This window comes from Chelonia mydas, chromosome 10 (assembly GCF_015237465.2).
Source record: "Chelonia mydas isolate rCheMyd1 chromosome 10, rCheMyd1.pri.v2, whole genome shotgun sequence".
Taxonomy (NCBI): Eukaryota; Metazoa; Chordata; order Testudines; family Cheloniidae; genus Chelonia; species Chelonia mydas.
The window spans coordinates 29,536,833-29,556,770 of NC_051250.2; the positions used below are offsets into that span (position 1 = coordinate 29,536,833).

The following is a 19,938-nucleotide window of genomic DNA, read 5'->3' on the forward strand; positions in this document are numbered from 1 at the left end:
TGTGAAATAAGGTAAGATTCATCTTTACTCCTTGGCACATTTAGATAATTGGAGCAATAGATACACTATAAATACCTTAGATTACTTGACAGATACCACAACTGCAATATTTAGTCAGTCATCTCAAAAAAAACATTTATTGGTTCATTCATTTTAGTCTTAAGTTACAGAAATATGGAGAGCAGAAAATTACAGCTGGTAACTTCAACTTCCATTTGCCATAAGTAACTGCATCTTTAGCTTCACATTTGTTGCTCAGTAACATGTCACAAAGCACCCTGTGTAGTCCGGTAGCATGCTCTGAATTCTCAGAACAAGTTGGGTTTTTTTGCTGACAAGACCCTTGTAAAAAAGTTAAGACAGGAGCAGTTTGAGTGGGGAAAATAGTATATTTACCTAAAAAAATAATGCCCATTTCGTCTTTATATACAGATAGCGTGGAAGTGTTACAGTGCCATTAAAACTGATTCATGGTCAATGCTGACAATGCACATCCTTTATGGATTGTTAGAAGAATTTTCTCAAGTCTGTGCTGGGAGAATAGGAAACCAACACCAGGCAGGAGGCTCTGACAAATGTCCTTCAACTAGTCTTTCAGCCTTAACCTGGAAAGAAGGGTCTCATCTTTTTTTGCATTTAATAGCTCATAGTACAATTGTGGAGGAGGGTGAGGAAGTGAAATGCATTTCAAAAGAAGGTTACTGGCTTTGCTGATGCAACTGGCCTTACAAGATATGTTAAACACATGACAGCTTAGCACCCAAGTTCAGTAGGTAGAATCTGCAAATTCTGACCCATTTCCCACCCACGAGTTTTTAAAATTGACCAATTAAAATGACCTTTGGAGTAGGGCATCAGTCTTACTTGTTTGCAAGGCTGTAGGCAAGGGGAGCACAACTGCCACCTTTTAAGAAGCAACGTGCCACTGAAGTCCAACCCTGGGCTCTGGGATTGTAAATGCAAAACAGACTATTGAAACTGTGTATGAAATAGTATCCTAATCCTCTGACACTGAATCAGAATTTCACTAGCTAAATCATCCCATAGAAGATTGTTTCCACATGCTTTCCACAATAGGAAAACAATATAGAGAAAGGGATCCCTATCAAAGGGAATTTATGGGCTATCCCTAACAGAGAAAAAATATAACAGTGCTTTATTAGTATGATTTTTGTGCTCTAGAAAACTCATTTTGGTTCTCCTAGTACAGGAGCTGCTGGGAAGAAATCTAGCCTTGCCGCTTCAGTCAGGTCAAGGCCACTTGGACTCCCTCTCAGCGCTTCTGTAAAGCTAAGGTTGTGGTCCATGCAGGACAATTTAAAAAAAAAGCCCTTTTAAAATAAACACAATTTAAATATTTAACCACAAGCCCTGAACTCAGCTGGAACATTCTGGCTTTTGCCCTGCATGACAATAGAAATCTAGTCTGGCATCCAGAGTTCAATAGAAATCACATTTTCTACATCTGTTGTTTTGCCCCCATATACGCAATCTGGTACACAGCAAGTTGGGGTATATTTGCAGACACACACACAAGTCAAGGTGTAAATAGGGCCATGTGATTTTTAAACTATATAGATGGTCACGTAACACTTTGTCTTTCCTCTCAGAATCCTTTACAGATGTCAACCTTGCAATGAGCCTGTGCATTTTACAGATGGAGTAACAAACAAAGATTAAAGCCCAAATTTACAGAAGTGATTTAATTCTGGGTGCCCACTTAGACAGCTGGGCCAGATTTTCCAGAGGTTTGGCACAGCCAGAGCTCCATTGACTTCAACTGGAGTGACAGGTGCTCAGCACTTCTAACAATTACGTGGGTCTATCATGGGACTTTGGAAAGTCCTCGCCCAGTGATCCTCGGACCTCAGTGGTTCAGGAGCCAAATTAATGATCCACATTACCCAAGAGAGCCACCAGAGTGTGAATTCATTGTTTCATTTACTAGAGTGATATATATTCATCTTTAAACAGTATGGCAGGGGAAATTTTAGTGTATGTATTTATAACCCCCCCAAATGACTGACCCAAGTATTATTATTTTATCTACTGTAATTGGTTAACATAGTAAAAGCCTCCTGACTGGTTCACAATTAAATCACATGGTATTTTAGTATCTGTGCTGCAAAGAGCCACAGGAGCCATGTTAAAGAGCCACTTGCCGCTCAGGAGCTCAGTCTTTTCTACCCTAAAGAATTTGCTCTGCATCACAAGGAGCTGTGAATAGAACCCAGGACACCAGTCACCTTGTGCTCCAGTCACTAGCGCATGCTCTGAAGAAATGAGCATTATGCCTAATTTTCCGATATGAGCTAGTGTAGCTTAGAAAAAAAGTCAAATTTCAGAGGAGTTTTACTTTGTCCCACATCTGGAATTACAGTGCAGCCTCACACATGGTACTCAGTGCATGGGAGACTGATGTTTGGGAAAGAACACTGGCCATTGTAAGAAGTCCTAGAAAGAGAGCAGGAGTGAGCCCTCCCCGTGGCCCATACCCCTTCCACTTAAGGCTCTTGTTCCCCATCTCAGTTCAGAATGTGCACGCGCGTAACAAATTTTAAGCTGAGAATTCCACCTTCAGTCCTTTTTACTGGGTGAAGGAGAACTATTCTCACAGGGACAGAGTAAATATGAAAAAACATAACTGTCAAACTAAGAAACAAGCAGCCATCTTGAAATACGACACAGAATAGGACTTGGGCTTTGCTGTTGGAAAGTGCTGGAAATCAAAACAGTTTAAAAGTTTACAGTAAATTGAGATTGTTTTTAGAAAACGAGTCAGTTGTGGTTAAAGCAACTTTGTGTGTGTGGGTACAAATACACTCGTTCTCACCCACTTTGATTTCCAGGGCTCTCTCATGGTGAAGCCTATTTTCCACTCCCTCTTTGTATTAAACTGGGATTGCAAAGGTTTGGTTGAGAGGTATCATTAAAATGGGAGCCCCTACCTGAGAAAGGCAAAAGCCTCGTTCACTTGATGGAGATAACGAAGCACTAACAAATGCCTGGAAGAGTCCCTGATGTTTGTTTAGTAAGGATTTTACTACATAGGTGTTCGCACTGATCACTGGAGCTTTCCTTTTCCATGCTACGAGTGATAGCTGCGATTTTCAAAGGGGCCTCAATTTGTTGTCTTCCGAAACTGCCACTAAAAGTCAATGTGAGCTAGATGCCTAACTCCCTTTGAAAATCCAGCCTACGTATTTATACACTATTTTCCTTATGTACATTGCGCCAGTTATCGATTAGTTCCCCCCCGTTCTGGCAATGCCCTGTGCTTAGAAACAAGCAAATGAAGGTAGTGAGAACGGTTAAGGATGGGTGGGGCAGAGAAAATAGACTCCTTATTGAGGAATACCTCTTGGGTGTCTGTTAGTTATAAATACTGCCGAGAAGCAGCTCAGTATTGACCACCTGTTTTTTAACTTCCTAGTACTTGAGGAAAGAATACCGGCTACCTCTTTTCTGCCATGTAAACTCTTTTAAATGGGTTCTTACTCCTTTTGCAATATGTCCATCACTGACGTAATCAGCAGAGATTGTACATGAACATATCTCCAACAGCTCTTAATGCATCGCCTCTCCCTCCCCGCCAATAACATCCACAAGCTCGGTCCCTGCTCTTGCAAACCCTTACTCACGCGAGTAACATTGAAGTCAGTGGGACCACTCCCATGAGCTTTGGGAGAAGAGATGACACACTGCCCTGAGTGCTACAGCCCTGAACGCTAAGATGCCCAGCTGCCACAGAGACTAGAAATGAAATCTAAAGGTCTGTGGGATTCAAGATGATCCGGCGTTCCCTTTTAAAACAAAACAGTTCAGTTGGTTAAAAAAAGATGATATGGTTCAATAAATAAATAGTTATCATTGAAATGATCAATACATTAAACAATAATTTAAAATAAGCTATGATACAATTTGAATAAATATGTTTCATTAAGAGTTTAAATACTCATTCACACGTACTTTAGAAAAAAGAGAGAGAGAGAGAGAGAGAGTTCTCTCCTCTCCATGTTAGCCCGTTTTTAAAGGAGCAGCTCCTATAATGCTGCCATAAAACCTTGTGCCTTTAAGGAAAGAACATATTGCTTTTCTTAGCCCTTTATAATGTGATTCGATTCCCACCCAGTCTGATGGGGTGGGTCAGAGAGACACTCATTTATTGCTCATAAACCTGAGGAGGAAATAAAGACAAGTGGGTGTCTTTAAGAAAGGACTTGCTTGCTGGAGATAGGCTTTCTGCCTACGCACTGTATGAAATACTGTCTTTTTTTGTTTTTGTTTTTTAACTAAAAAAACTGAAAGTATTTCCAAGCAACATCCAATCGGATTGGGAGAGGTTTCAGGTTTGGGTTACCTTGGAAGTTTCTCCCCTTTCCCCTCCGCCCCCCTCAAAACATACTGACCTGTATTAAGGTATTTATTTACAATTTGCTTCAAGTCCCTGCTGCTGAAACACCCACTGTACCTTGAGTGTCATTGGTATTGCAGGTGCCCAGAAAAACTAGACTAATTTTGCTACATGTGAATAAATCTAGTTCTACGGGTCATTACAGATAAGGCCACATCCGTCTCCTCTATCGTATGTAGAAATAGGACTGATTGGAAAGAGCCCTTTAACCTTAGTAATACACAGAGTCATGCAAAGTGATATTCACCCTAAAACACAGGTCTGTTAAAACACAACTGGTAAGTAGGCCTCTCAACGGAATCCAGTTTGCAGATTGAAGAGTCACACATCTCTTACTGAAAATAGATTTCAAAGAGTTCCCCAGACTGCTGCTATTCGTGGTCTTGTGAATGACTGCCCCCAAAGCCTTGATGCTGAGCCACACTGCAGCCTCTTTGGGTTGGTCCACAGAGCTGCCCTGGAAGGAGGCCTCAGAGCGCGGATGTAACATTTCAGAGGTCAGTAGAGGCCTACACCACACTATCTAGAAATGAGGGAGCTGCTCTGGGATTGGTTGGAAGATGTCGTGGCTGCACTGAGCTGGGAAAAGCCACTATTGCAGGATTCCAGGCTTGACATGGACCCCCTGGGACAAAAGAAAATGGATACGCTTGTTACACATACAGCTTCTTATTGGTACTCAAGTTCGTCTGAGATTCCATTAGTTTATTTCCAGAGTGACGTGCAAAGTGGGATTTTTCACTCTATCCTCACTGTGGCACCCAGGTACCTTGAATGTCTTTACATCTGGCGAGACCACAAAGAGGAATTAAATTGTCACAGCCAGGGATACTAGCACCCTTCTACAAAGGTGATGACTCATTTATAATAGTTACCATGGGGGTAGGACATAGTAAGCTCTCTGGGGCTCTATATACAGTGTGTGGGCAGAGAAACAGTTAAGCGAGCAGTTAATGGCACACTGGATGCTATCAAAAGAGCTATCAAAAAAGCTGAATTGAGACGGGTCTGTTTGCCGTGGGCTGCCAGCATCAGATCATAGTTTCTCCCTCACTGAACACGTCTGGCAGCGGTACCCAGATTTCCTGACACTGTGGCAGTCTGAGGTTCTATTTATTACTGTTGTAGCCACTTGTGCGTTTCTCCCCACAACCACAGCACTGGGAAGGAAGTCTGAATGGTTGAAGTTAGGAATTCTGGGTTTTTGCTATTCTCTCCCACTGACTCAGCAAGTTGTGTCCTATTGGTGCCTTCAACTTAAAAAAAACAACCACACTTTTCTTCCCCACCCCCGCGCACACACTTTTTCTTCCAGTATCCTGCTCTGAGGGTTAGTTGTCTGTAAAGCATTGAGAGCTTCTCTGCTGGGAGGCACCATAGAAATGGTTTAATGGGAAAAAAATAACACATCAGGGTGTACAGATACTCTGCAGGTTTCCTCTATGTCAGACTTATTCAGCAGACAAGTCTGTTGTCATGTGACCAATATCCTCCTTCGAACCCCTGACATATCACTTGGTTACTTTGCCCAATGGTCTGGAAAGCACATGCTACGAAGTTACTCCTAAACACTGGTCTCCCAAGTAACGGTGCTCCACGCCCATTCAAGAAGCTATAGCAACTATTAAAGACGTTTGGGGTAAGGCAACACATTCAATGAGTAACTCCTCCAGAGGATGTATAGTCGTGTCATAGCGGGAGAACTTCACTTCCCGCCAAGACCAAGGATGTGTCAGGGCTCCATCTGGTGCTAACAAACGGAAGTCTCTCTAAGGAAGAAGACCAATCTACTCGTATCCATTTTCCATGTCGTGTGCCACAGACGTTTTAAAGGTTAGATATGACTGGAATTCCAGAGTCACAGCCTGCTTTGCTAGACTGCTCCTCTACTGCAAGTCACACATTAGCCTAGCTCCTAGCGTGGCTCCTACCTGAAATCCTTGGATGCAAGCACCTCAAAGTAGTACATGAGTTTACACTTGTGACTAGAAACTTGCAAAGAGGCCAGGACATCATCTACTCGAGGGAGGCTGGTGCCAGAGCAGGGCAAAGAGCTGTGCATTTTCCACTGCAGAACATAAAAGCCAGGCCAACGAGTCACATGAGATCCCTGTAAGAGATGGACAAAAAGAGCACCATCAAGCGACTGCCAAGTGTTTGAAAAAAAATAATCACCCCCTTTTTAAAAAAAAAAAAAAAAGTGTTTGTATTTCCAAATGCAAGCTCATGCTAAGTCCCCAGGCCTCACTAAACACTGACAAATGCATAGCTGGAAACCAGTCTGGCTTCCCCGTGTGCATGTATTAATCCTACTTATAACAACTGCGTCCCATGTTATATGGTAATATTTAAAAGTTAACTCTAGAACTATAAAAGTGTTTGCTAAAACAGTAAATCCCCCACAGTCAGGGGAGAAGCATTACCAAGTGTGAAATATCAGTTCACCACAAGAGGGGTTATCTTCTCCCTAACAAAAGAAAGTCTAGACATCGAACAAGCCACTGTGGACAAAAGACTTCATTGATTGCTTCCCCCACACCCCTGAAGAGGGTTCCTGCTCAAGCCCTATTCCATCACACTGGGGGAAGGGAATAAAAATGCCAGTTAAAGAGAAATTGTTATTCCTATGCTGCTTGAACTCACGCAAGGAGTCCCCAGCTGTTGAGCTTCGGTTAGCAGGAAGGGACTTATAAAGCACGCATATAATAGCGACTATCATTTTTTGGAACCTAAGACTGTACCTCATTTGTGTGCGTATCTTTACCTGTTTTACCCTTGTAAATAACTCATTTATTTTTCCTAGTTAATAAGCTTTTAGTTAGTTTATTACAGGATTGGCTACAAGAGTTGTCTTTGGTGTGAGATCTGAAGAACAGTTGACCTGAGGTAAGTGAGTGGTCCTTTGGGACTGGGAGTAACCCGAATATAGATCTATCACAAGATAGACAGGAGTACCCAAGGAGACTGTCTGTGACTCTATGGTAAGATTGGTATAGTGATTTAGGCATTCACACTTGTTGGTGAAATCTAATTATAGAGCATACAACCAGTTTGGGGTTTTTGCCCTGCTCCTTGACAGTCTGCCCTGAGGTTGGCACTCCCGGTCCTGAGCCACTCCAGATAGTGTGACACACAGCATAGAGCATTTCAGAATGCGCTGAAGGAAACAAGTGTAACTCAGGTACTGCCATGCTATGCACTTCCTCAGGGGGACTGGGAGTCTAGTTCTTATGCAGAGAGCTATGAAAAGAGCCTCTATTCCCTTGCAGTGGAGGATTTCCAGTCCCCATTGTTCGGGGTATTTTTAACCATGGGATTCTGGAATTTGTTTAAGTTTCGCCGAAAAACATCAATGCAACCTGCTCAACAGTCACATCTACCCTCCACTACCAGGTTCTGAACATTACTGGTTCACCATGGCCGTTTAGAGGTCAAGAGGCGGCAGGATGTCCAACCTGAATGCTCTCTCCTTCCCGGCACACCAGCGGAGACTCCATGCGGCTGTAATCCACCCCCAGAACCCAGCTCTTATCGATTAGCTGCATGTTGTCCCCAGCAGTCGAAGCACTTGATGAAGTGGCCTCTTTGCGACTGGTCTCGGGCGCTCGCTTGGAGTGAAAGAGGCAGAACACCACGTCTCCCTTCAGGATGTCAAAGTCCCACGTGATCACAGACTCACCCTCCAGGATTTCCACAACAATCTAAACAAGCAGCAACACAAGCAGGTTTTATGGGCTTGGTCTTCAGGTGAGAGCCAACATCCTCCCAACTTCCCCTCACACACAAATCTGCCCAGCTCCTGCAGTCTTGGGATCCATTACTGCTGCAGTTCTCAGCTTCCCAGGGGCTCATGAGCTGATCCCAGTTCCTGCCTGCAGATTTCACTGCCATGGATCTGCTTGGCCACTTTCACCACAACCTTCTCCTGCATCGGCAGTGCCTTACAAAGTACAGTAACTCCTCACTTAAAGTCATCCCGGTTAACGATGTTTTGTTGCAGATCAATTAGGGAACGTGCTCATTTAAAGTTGCGCAATGCTCTGTCCACTGCTTGCAGGAAGAGCAGTCTGTTGGAGCTAGCTGGTGGGGGCTTGGAACCAGGGTGGACCGGCAGCCCTCGCCCCGGAAGCTCCCCGCTCCCCTAAGTTCCCTGTGCAGCAGCTGCCCAGCAGGCTACCAATTGCCAGCAGTTCAGCTGTCCCTCCCCCCACTGCTATGTGCTGCTCCTCCCCTCTGCCTTGGAGCTGCTCCTGGAAGTCTCCAGCTTGCTGTGCAGGGGAAGGGGGTAGAGGGGGACTAATGTCAAGGTCCCCTCTACTCCTGTCCCTCGCTTACCCCTTCTCCATATAGAGCAGAGGGGAGACACAACAGGGCTCAGGATGGAGAGAGCTGGGGGGAGAGCTGGCCGCAGCTGCTGTCTCAACTTCCTGATCCTTTTAAAGGCAATGTACTTAGAGTGTGGTGTCAGTGTACTTAAAGGGACAATGCACCTCTCTCTCCCACACACAGGGTGTGTATCTCCGTCTGCTATGCTGTCTCCCCTCTCTCCATTTGTGCTGCCTTGTACAGTGGGAGGCTACATTAACAACAGATGTGTTAACCCTTGAGGGCACAGCCGAGTGCTAGTTCATCATTTAGCAGTAAGGCATTCCCTGGGAAATATCCCACCCTCTGACTTGACCACCTCAACCAAGCTTCACAATCATCATTGCTATGTACAGTATTAAATTGTTTAAAACTTTATATATATATATATATATATATATACATACACACACACACACACACACACACACATACACACAGTATATTTGTCTGGTGAAAAAAAATTCCCTGGAACCTACCCCCACATTTACATTAATTCTTATGGGGAAACTGGATTCGCTTCACATCGTTTCGCTTAAAGTCACATTTTTCAGGAACATAACTACAAAGTTAGGTGAGGAGTTCCTGTTTCGTGCCCGTTCCCATGGTACCCCCATTGAGCACAACTGGCACCAAAGCAAAGGTTTCTGGGGCTCAGCTGTGGACTGCTTTAGAACGGCTAATTGTGAGGTTCCAACTGGCTGTTGCACGGGGAAATCGAACAGGCTGAGTCAGAACGAGTTATCATCCATGGTTAGAAATGGGTGCATCACTCTCAGATCAAAGGATTTCTCTCCCGAACTTTGTCCTTTTTGATTACACTTGAATATTCCCAGCTCATGTACTCTTCTCTCACAAGATCAGAGGCATGATAAATAATGGACACAAGGATATTGGGGGGAAGCCGATGGAGTCTTTATTTCTCCAGAAAAAGGAGGAAGGTGCTACAGTGTGTGTACAGGGACAAGTTACACCAGAGACTAGAGAAACTGCTTCCTGACCCCCAAATTACTGTTCTTAACTTCCACACCCCTCTGAAATGCTGGCAGTTTTATCTCAGCCATCCCCTGCAGAGCACTGTGCTGCTGGAACACCTCCAGCACTTAACATGCTGGAATCCCTTCACAGCGCTATCCTAGCCTTCACAAGAACAAATCTACAGCACAGCCCCTTGGAATGACCTCCCTGCCTTCCCCAGAACAGCACATGGTTGGTCTGTACCTCGTGAGGAGCCCCTTTAAGAACATTTGCAGAGTGGTAGATGGTTTCTGTCCATAGTCGGATGTGATCAGAGTTCTCCGGTTCTTCATCTGTTTGATAAAGTGACTTGGGGACGAGTCCACCCTCAGGGACATTGCACTGCAAGAATCAGAGAGAGAGAGAGAGAGAGAGAGAGAGACATCTGTACTGGGACTTCTAAACTAACATTTATGGTAATATCTAGACACCCCCAGTATACCCAGTTACCTATTATGAAACATCAGCTCCTCAGCTGGGGTAAAATGTCATAGCTCCATTGGCTTTACACAAGTAGGATCTGGCCCCTGCTCTTTGTGAGGGACGCTTCCCATCAGTTAGGTTGGGACCCCAATTTAGAGTGTTCTTTTCTTTAAAAGACAGTTTTACAACATGTAATATTATTTGAAATTTTACCGTGATGTGTCAGTGAAAAGCCCTGGCTTAATTTTAAATGCTCCAGACAGAATCTGGAATCCAACCATTGCACCATGGTGCTAGCACCACACAGCCTGAAAGCAAAATTGATGAGAAATAAGTGAAACTCATCATTGTGTTTTCACTGTCTGAATGGGGTGTGACATGGTGAGCAGCATAAATGATGAAAAAGTAAATTTAAGGTCTTTTTCATTCTTTCAATTTAATATAATTTATTGAGAAGTTTCTGGGCAACCTACATACAATAAGAACACAAGTGCCTCCACAATATTACATGAAGTTAACAAGATTCAAAGAAAGTGGCTGCAATGGCAGATATCAAAAATATGAAAACAGTTCTAATTTTTTAAAGCTCAGACTAAAGGCACATTACCTATATTGCGTGATTTATGCATAAACCCCCCAAAAAATCAAATCAAGAGCCTTATATGCACGATGTGTTCGTTTATTTTTTTCAGTCTGGTTGTGTCCCTTTAATAATCTCCCTAATCCAATAGGCACTAAAGGAGCCAGACCAGATATTTTTAGACCTGTGCTAATCTGGATGCCATTTGACCACTGAAGCAGTGGAGTCATATTTTTGATGCTATGTCATGGGACTGGGACATGATCACCAATCTCTAGCTTGTGGCTCAACCCATCATTTCGGGTATTTTTAAGCAAGATGAAGACAGACATGAATAACCCAAGGAAAACCACACTGACTCGAGGAAGAACTCTCAAAGTCCAAGGACCAAGTTCCGTTTTTCCATAACATTCAAGGTCAAGGCAGTCATAAGAGCAGAAGGGTAAGAACATCTAAACGCATCTCCCTCATAAAGGCTTCCTCAGCAAAACGCCACCTCTCCGAAGGTGAGCTCTGAGGGAAGGATGATCTCAGCACCCAGCACGATGGGTCCCCAGTCCAGTGTGGGCCTTTGGGCACTACCAGTCTAGAAAGGTAACTATTCCAAGGGAAGGAGTGGAAGGACAAGGCCCCCAGGAAGACAGCATATCTCAGATTCACCTTACAGCATACTCACCACACATTCTCCTCCAAGGAAATCTGGAATCACGTCTTTGTCCAGATAGTCTACAAGCCCTCCAGGACCCTGGTAGTTATTGCCGCTGTAGATGAGGAACTTCTGCCTGGTGTTTTCATTGATGAAAGGACTAACCTGAAATACAGGTGGACAGAAGATGTTCTTATGGCATGGACAGTAATTTGAAGAGAATGTTGCACCACATTCCAGAAACACTCCTAGCACCGTGGACTGGAGTCCACAGGGAAGTTGATGGCCCTGAACCAGAATAGGTTATACATAGAAATATTTCCATTCTCTCACAGGGTTCCCCCCGCCATCCCTCACATTAGATAAAACTAGAAGTCACCTCCCCATCCTCAACACTATTCCAGAACTGCACTGGGCTTTGTCAGTTCTGTTCTGTGGCCTATACATCCAGCAGGCCCTAGCCAGGGTCACATTCATTACTTTATTCTCCAGTGCTCTTTCAAGTGGGATTTAAAAGCAGTTTATCTTTGCCACTCAAACCTGTGCCAACTGGAGCTTTTTTATTGGCATGACTCTTGCACATCGGTATGAGAGAGAGTCCCAAGAGCTAGGCTGTCGGTCGGTGGTAATGCAGCACAGCGTCATATGAGAGCTCAGAGTGTAGATCCCAAACTCTGGTCAACGCTGGCAGGATGACAGAAGCTAAAAGTGATGTGAAGACGACATAGATTGCTCCGTGGCAGCACTATGGCTAATTCCAGAGCTCTGCCAATGAGCAGTGTCTAGCTCTCCTCAGTCCAACGACAGGTTGCCCGAGAGCTTTTTCCTCCATAACCCTCCAACATCTACAGCACTGGAGGTTTTAGCCACTTGTGGCACTGGCCCAGTTCTCACTGTCTGTACAGTAAGGATTTCACTTACCAGAGTCCACAGCACAGGGAAAACCCGTGGTGCTCGCACGATCAGTAACCTCCCTAGTGTCTCAGGGTAATTGTCCTCTACAACCTCAATTATCCGAAGGAGAGCCTTAACTCCAGGCCGCCACAGGTGACGCATGTTCAACCCTTCCAAATCCACCAGACATGTCCAGGATCTGAAATGCACAGAAGAACTGGAGAAGTCACCACTGCCCTGCAATATCCCCATTTCTCACCAACACAGCACCTGCCCAGCCAGCACAAATAAGAGTTGCACAAAACTTTATCATCGTACACTTTCTATTAAACCCAGGCGGTGACTGGCAGTACCAGTGAGCAACAACTACCCCCCACCATACAAGCAGCAGGTGGCCAGAGTCCAAAAGTATTTTCAGTGCACTGGCTCTATAGGCCCGGAATGGATTCCTCCTCCCGGGGAGGACGACACAGGTTGTCCATTTCAAGGTGGTTAAGGGTGCTTAGGCCCTTTTGAATCCACCAAGACACAATCTGGGCACTACTGTCATGGCACTAAAGAGTTATTTTGCATTAGTTAAAAACTTGATGCTGTGCAAACGGAGCCAGAACTACAGGCTTCAAGCAGCTGGATTGGGATCACCAAGGCATCAGGTAGAAGATCCACCTGGAATGTGGCAGAAAAGCTGGACAATGTGATTGGGGACAAATAGCCTTGTTTTCCTTCGTATCAAGTTGTACAGTTCATCTAGGCTATGCCCAATACATAAGGTACCACAGACACCCCTGCCTTGGCTGGAGTAGGGATCGATACAAACACAATACTCCTGTCTGTGGCTTGGGCCTAAGAATTCCAGTTACTTATTTCAGTAAAATCCATGATATCTTACAAACTTTCACTGAAATGTTACTTCCACCATGCCAGGGCCCTAAGACAGTTAAACGCATACTAACGTGATGGGACGGCCAAACAGGTTGGTGTTTTCCTCACACCTCTTTTGTCCCTCCTCGTTAACTGACAAAACCTGAAATGAGAGAGAGAGCGAGCGAGCGCACACAGACTGGAGGTTACTTTGGCAACACACCCAAAGAAGAGCCCACATCGCCTACTCCACCCTGGGGGAACACTGAGGAAATCACATGAACAGGGAGCTGTAGCCAGAGCAGCCTATTATGATAAAAGGGACAAACCAGCCATGTTACATGTATACGGAACAAGAAACGAGATTTCTGGAAAAGTTCTCTCTGCCGAAAAATCAGTTCTACTGAGTTTACAAGGCCTGTGTGTTGAAGGCCCCAAGACCCTGTGGACCAGATTCTCAAGCCCAGCTATGGGCCCTTTGCATCATTTGGGTGATGTAAGGACCACAATCCAGCCGCAAATCACCAGCAGAGAATTGCCCTGGCATCAGAGAACTTCCTCCTCGTGCATTTGCACCACAGCTGGGTCTTGCCTTACTCTGGGCTGGCGAGTATGTTGGGGGTTGGGAGGAGCTACACTGCTATGCGTGCCACTAAGGACTCTACACAAGAGGAGTAGTATAGAGCTGCCCGGTAGCATGGGGGCTGAGGAGGCGTTCCAAAACAGGGAGTCAGAACTGATTCCCCTCCCATGCTCCCCTCTCTTTCCTGAACTGAGAGGAGCTCGGATGCTGGAGAGGAGACTAGCTGCTGCTCTAAGTTTTGTTCAAGGTGATGGCAAAGTAAGCAAGTGCTGTGGTAGGAACCATGCCAATAGGCATCAAGGTTGGGCTCTGTGCTTGAGCTAGCGTGCTAAAAACAGCAGTGTAGCCAAGATAGCATGGGCAGTGGCTCAAGCTAGCTACCCAAGTCTGTACCTGCCTGGACCCCCGGTATGTATTAAAGCAGCTAATCCAAGCCATGGCCCTTGCTATCCTGGCTACATTGCTATTTCTGGCAAGCTGGCTTCAGCGGAGCTGGATAGATACATCTACATCAGCTGGGAATCCATTGCAGATGCACCTTAGTGCTCATTTAGATAATCCCTAATAGCCACTGTATCAACCATGTTCTGTGATGGCCTAACTGTTGAAGACAATGAAGAATTTGCCTCCAAATTTGTATCTGGTGAGATGCAGCCAATCAGCAGGCCATATAGTGCCCATATGCTGCATGCTGAACCCTATCGCCATCAACAGTTGATGGGAGAGAGATACACAAGGCCAACTGATATGTGGTATTAGAACCAATTCCTTCATCTGCTAGTCAAGTGGATCCCTTCTTCCCACACGGGCCTGCTGCTGTGATCTGCACTTCATCTACACCTCTCAGAGAAATTGTAGCAGCTGAAGTTATATAGGTAATAAAAGCATCCCTTACGTGTCGCAGGAGCGACTCTTCTCCCAGGGCCTTCACCAAACCTTTTGTGTCCATCTGACCGAGGCGAAGGATGTAGAGGGGGCGGCCATCTTCAAAGCAAAGAACAAACAAAGACGTTACAGGGAAAACACTGGTTCTAAGCCCCCAAACGGGAGATCCTGTAAAGAACCTGGAAACTCTGCTGAAGAAAAAGTAGCATTCAGATGGCCAATCTAACCTCAGCTTCCTGTCAGTGATAAATAGGCCAGGTGCCTGGGAGATGGAATAGCCCAGAGAGGGGGTGTTGGGGGGTGTGAGCTATAGACTCTCTCTTATCCATGCCACAGGTCAGCATTGGCCTAAGATGGTTAGCTGTCTAGTGGGCTGTGTGAAAAGCATTGTGGTCTTATTCCTGTCTTCGGTGGGAAGGTGATGATATCACAACAGCCTTGCCAGCAGCTCAGAGAGGCTGTCAGTTGAATCGATTGGAGTCTGACCTACTCATCTCCTTAGGGGGCAGACCCTTCCGGGAAGGGATGGGGCACTTGGGTAGGAGAAGCTTCCACTGTAAACAGAGTTGCTTACCTATAAGCAGGACATTTTCTTAAAAATTCAAAGAAAAAAAAATGGTGCCCAAAGCATATTCCTATCAAGGGGAGCTTTAGGCCAGCCAGATTCAGCCTCATCTGCACATACAAAAACAAAGAGATTGCTTTGACACAATCGGGACGTTCATATGTATTAGGAAATGTACCCATGCTAGGATTCTTCACCATGCTATGGTGTAACCTGCCAGCCCAGCTGGCTCCACAGAGCCACAGGTCACTGCACTGGTGGTGCAGACACACCGTCCTACCTTTATCCTGATAATGCCACCCTCCGGTGTAGTACTCCTCCAGCAGGGATGGGGGTCTCCAGGTCTGCAGGATGTAATCCACCTGGTACTGCTTGCGCCAGGTCAGCGACTGGCAGAGCATCTCGCGAGCCTTGTCGATGTTGAAGTCACGAGCCCTCAGGAATCGAAGGATGTGCTCATCTTTGGGGATCTGAGAGACAGAGGAGACGCACTCATTCCAAAGAGCTTGGACTGCACTGCTGCCAGCCCTCCCCTCCCACAAACACCAACAAGATGCAAAGAAGCTTCTAGCTCCTCACAGACATGGAGAAGGATTGAAGTTTAATTTTCTTTCCTCCTGCTATGTCCATTTGGTCTGCTCCAACTAATCCAGGACTGTAGGGAAATGACAAACCCAGCCTCCCTCCAGAGATAGGGCCCTCCCACCTACCTGGGCCTATATATGCCATGCATATTCAGTCTAGAAACACTGCCAGCCAGTGCATGGAATAGACAGCTGGGAATTGCAGTGAACTCTGCTAGCCAGAGTCTCCCAAAACATTCCCCCACCAGCCGAGACAAACCACCCACAAATCCTGCCTGAAAGTAACAAAGCTGCAATGTTCCTTCTCCAGAGAGACAGGAAAGCCACACAGCACCATGCAAAGGGTGAAAAGCATCTTTGTTCAACACACTAGCCTACAGGAAGGCTCCTGTGCTAGCCCTGTGGAGACTGGTCACAGCTGGGCTCTCTGTAAATAGACCAGACACCCTCCAAAGGCTCCCTTCAGCTGCAACACTACAACTCACACTCTTGTGCGGGCTCTTATCATCCGGCCTGTCTGCTGAACCTCCACACGGGCCTTGTTCAAGTATGTCAGTCCCTCTCCTTTCTCCATGACAGCTACCCTTCATGACATTACAATGTAGCCCCCCCCCCCCAATTATCTCCTCTCGAATCTGATCTCATGGCCCCCCACAAGCTTTCAGCTAATCACACTGGCCTCAAATGTTCGTCCACTTCTCCCACCAACACTTCTGTGCTTTGGCTCTCGCTGCCCCTTCTGCCTGGGGCATACTCCAGGATAGTGAGTACTTTCTGACTTCCTTGAAACCCTGGAGATCCACTTCTACCTTGAAGCCCAAGATAAAATTGCCAGCTACTCACGGGTAGGCAGTTGGCCCACAGAAATCATCATTAATAAATCCCAAACAAAGCTAAATTTGACTTGAAATTGCAAGTTGCGCATACAGCTAATCTGCCACTACATCTTCCAGTCTCCTCTGCGCCCCATTGCCTCAGGTTAAGCTTGTGTGTTGCATCTCATCTTAATTCAGACTGCAAACTCTTCAAAGCGGGGACAGTCTCTTCCTATGCATTGCTACGGGGTTTAACGAAATAAGGCCATGATCCCAGCTGGGCCACCTGCACATGGCTGTAACACAAATAATACGTGTATTCAGGGCGAAAAGCTCCTTTATCAGCTTACTGACATGTGGATGAAAATAGAAAGAAGGGCTGGAAGCAAAGCAGCCAGGAATTTCAGGCCTGAAGCAATCTCAGTTACACGTACTGATATGAAGCTGCAACAGACACACTTAGGGCTTGTCTACATAGTGCATTAGTCTGCACTACAAAAGGTGTCAATTCTAACATGCACTCATAAACTGTGCACTAGCTGGCCTGTGTGGACCCTGCTGGCATGCTCTAAAACAGTGGTTCTCAAACTTTTTTTACTGGTGACCCCTTTCACATAGCAAGCTTTGAGTGCGACCCCCCCCTTATAAATTAAAAACACTTTTTTACATATTTAACACCATTATAAATGTGAAGGCAAAGCAGGGTTGGGATGGAGGTTGACAGCTCGCGATCCCCCCCACGTAATAACCTCCTGACCCCCAGTTTGAGAACCCCTGCTCTAAAAGTTCCCGAGTGCAGTCCCGTTTCAAACAGTCCTACACAACGCGCACTAGGGAACTTTTAACAGAGTCCATGTGGGCCAGTTAGTGTGCAACACGCTGGTGCAAATTAGAATTTATACCCCTCTACTGTGGACTACTGCACCATGTAGACGAGCCCTAAGAACGGATTCAGTGGAGAGAAAGGGGTTGAGAGCAGATAAGTTCAGAGATAGCTTAGATGCACACCTGCGGTAAATTGTTTCTAACCAACCCTTTGTGAACATCGCATTTGTACATGTTGGCTAGGGGGGGTTTGGGGGGGATGGACATGTTTCCATGTCAGAGCTCAAAATGTATTTAATAAACTCTTGCAATAACTTGTCTGCATCACACTCAGATAGAAACAGCTGATTTTTTTATAGCAGGGTTTGAACACACATCTTCAGTGCTGAGAGGAAGACGCTATCCAAAGGGCTACTTAGGTTGGTTCAAACTAGGGCTGTCAAGTGATTTTAAAAAGTTAATCACTATTAATGGCACCATTAAACAATAATAGAATACCATTTATTTAAATATTTTGGATGTTTTCTACATTTCCAAATATATTTATTTTAATTACAACACAGAATACAAAGTGTACAGTGCTCACTTTATATTTTTATTACAAATATTTGCACTGTAAAAAACAAAATAGTATTTTTCAATTCACCTAATACAAGTACTGTAGTGCAATCTCTTGATCGTGAAATGTATAATTATGTACAAAAAATACCCGCATTCAAAAATAAAAATGTTAAACTTTAGCGCCTACAAGTCCACTCAGTCCTATTTCTTGTTCAGCCAATCACTCAGACAAACAAGTTTGCTTACTTTTGTAGGCAATAATGCTGCCCACTTCTTGTTTACAATGTCACCTGAAAGTGAGAACAGGAGCTCGCATGGCACTGTTGTAGTCGGCGTTGCAAGGTATTTACATGCCAGATGCACTAAAGATTCATGTCCCTTCATGTTTCAACCACCATTCCAGAGGACATGCATCCATGCTGATGATGGGTTCTGCTCGATAATGATCCAAAGCAGTGCGGACCGACGCACGTTCGTTTTCATCATTTGAGTTGGATGCCACCAGCAGAAGGCTGATTTTGTTTTTTGGTGGTTCGGGTTGTGTAGTTTCTGCATCAGAGTGTTGCTCTTTTAAGACTTCTGAAAGCATGCTGCACACCTTGTCCCTGTCAGATTTTGAAAGGTACTTCAGAGTCTATAACCTTGGGTAGAGTGCTGTAGCTATCTGTAGAAATCTCACATTGGTACCTTCTTTGCGTTTTGTCAAATCTACAGCAAAAGTGTTCTTAAAATGAACTATATCGGCTGAGTCATCAGCCGAGACTACTATAATATGAAATATATGGCAGACTATGAGTAAAACAGAGCCGGAGACATACAATTCTCCCCCAAGGAGTTCAGTCACAAATTTAAATAACTCATTTTTTGAAATAAGCATCATTAGCATGGAAGCATGTCCTCTGGAATGGTGGCCGAAGCATGAAGGGACGTATGAATGTTTAGCATATCTGGCACATAAATACCTTGCAATGCCAGTTACAAAAGTTTCATGCGAACGCCTGTTCTCGCTTTATGGTGACATTGTAAATAAGCAGCAGGCAACATTATCTCCCATAAATGTAAACAAACTTGTTTGTCTGAACGATTGGCTGGAAAAGAAGTAGGACTGAGTGGACTTGTAGGCTCTAAAGTTTTAGATTGTTTTGGTTTTGAGTGCAGTTATGTAAGAAAAAAAATCTACATTTGTAAGTTTCACTTTCAGGATAAGGAGATTGCATTACAGTACTTGTATGAGGTGAATTGAAAAATACTATTTCTTTTATTTATCATTTTTACAGTGCAAATATTTGTAATAAAAATAATATAATGTGAGCACTGTACACTTTGTATACTGCGTTGTAATTGAAATCAATGTATTTGAAAATATAGAAAAACATCCAAAAATATTTAATAAATTTCAATTGGTACTCTATTGCTTAGCAGTGTGATTAAAACTGTGATTAATCATGATTACTGTTTTTAATCAATCATGTGAGTTAACTGTGATTAATTGACAACGCTAGTTCAAACCCTTACAGAAATAATCAAACATAACATCCAGGAGAGCCCGCTGAGTCCCTGTTAAGAGAATCCAACATTGTGGTTATTACATAAAGTTTTGCCATTTTCAAGTGTCATGTTGGCCCCAGGTTACAACGAACTCTTCATGGCTGATTACATAGATAAATCAAGTGCCTACTTACTACATAGATAAAGCAAGAGCTTACTTACTACGCCAGAGGAAAGTCTGTCATAGCAATAACCAGAAAGCCTACGTATGGGCAGCGGTACAGTTCTGAATACAGCAATGCACAGGGACGAGTGTGCACTTACATTCGGGTCAGAGGCAGAGCTTTGAGAGGATGAGGTGGTATTGTTATACAGAGAATCAAGTTCAAAGGCTAAGTTAGCAGAATGGATTTCTGACACGAGGGACAGCAT

General features: G+C 44.6%; 1 protein-coding gene across 3 annotated transcripts in view; it reads right to left on the reverse strand.

Moving 5' to 3' along the window:
• Positions 1-116: 116 nt before the first annotated feature.
• SEC14L5 (SEC14 like lipid binding 5) overlaps positions 117-19,938 on the reverse strand; it is a 58,349-nt gene continuing 38,527 nt past the window's right edge. For all 3 annotated transcript variants that reach the window (XM_043523387.1, XM_037910205.2, XM_037910204.2), the window contains 9 exons: positions 15,514-15,703; positions 14,679-14,767; positions 13,293-13,363; positions 12,367-12,538; positions 11,476-11,610; positions 10,001-10,138; positions 7,870-8,115; positions 6,346-6,524; positions 117-5,039 (listed from right to left, as the gene is read on the reverse strand). In XM_043523387.1, coding sequence (XP_043379322.1) covers positions 4,934-5,039; positions 6,346-6,524; positions 7,870-8,115; positions 10,001-10,138; positions 11,476-11,610; positions 12,367-12,538; positions 13,293-13,363; positions 14,679-14,767; positions 15,514-15,703 — 1,326 coding nt within the window. In that variant the 3' untranslated portion in view covers positions 117-4,933. The remainder of the gene's footprint in view (positions 5,040-6,345; positions 6,525-7,869; positions 8,116-10,000; positions 10,139-11,475; positions 11,611-12,366; positions 12,539-13,292; positions 13,364-14,678; positions 14,768-15,513; positions 15,704-19,938) is intronic.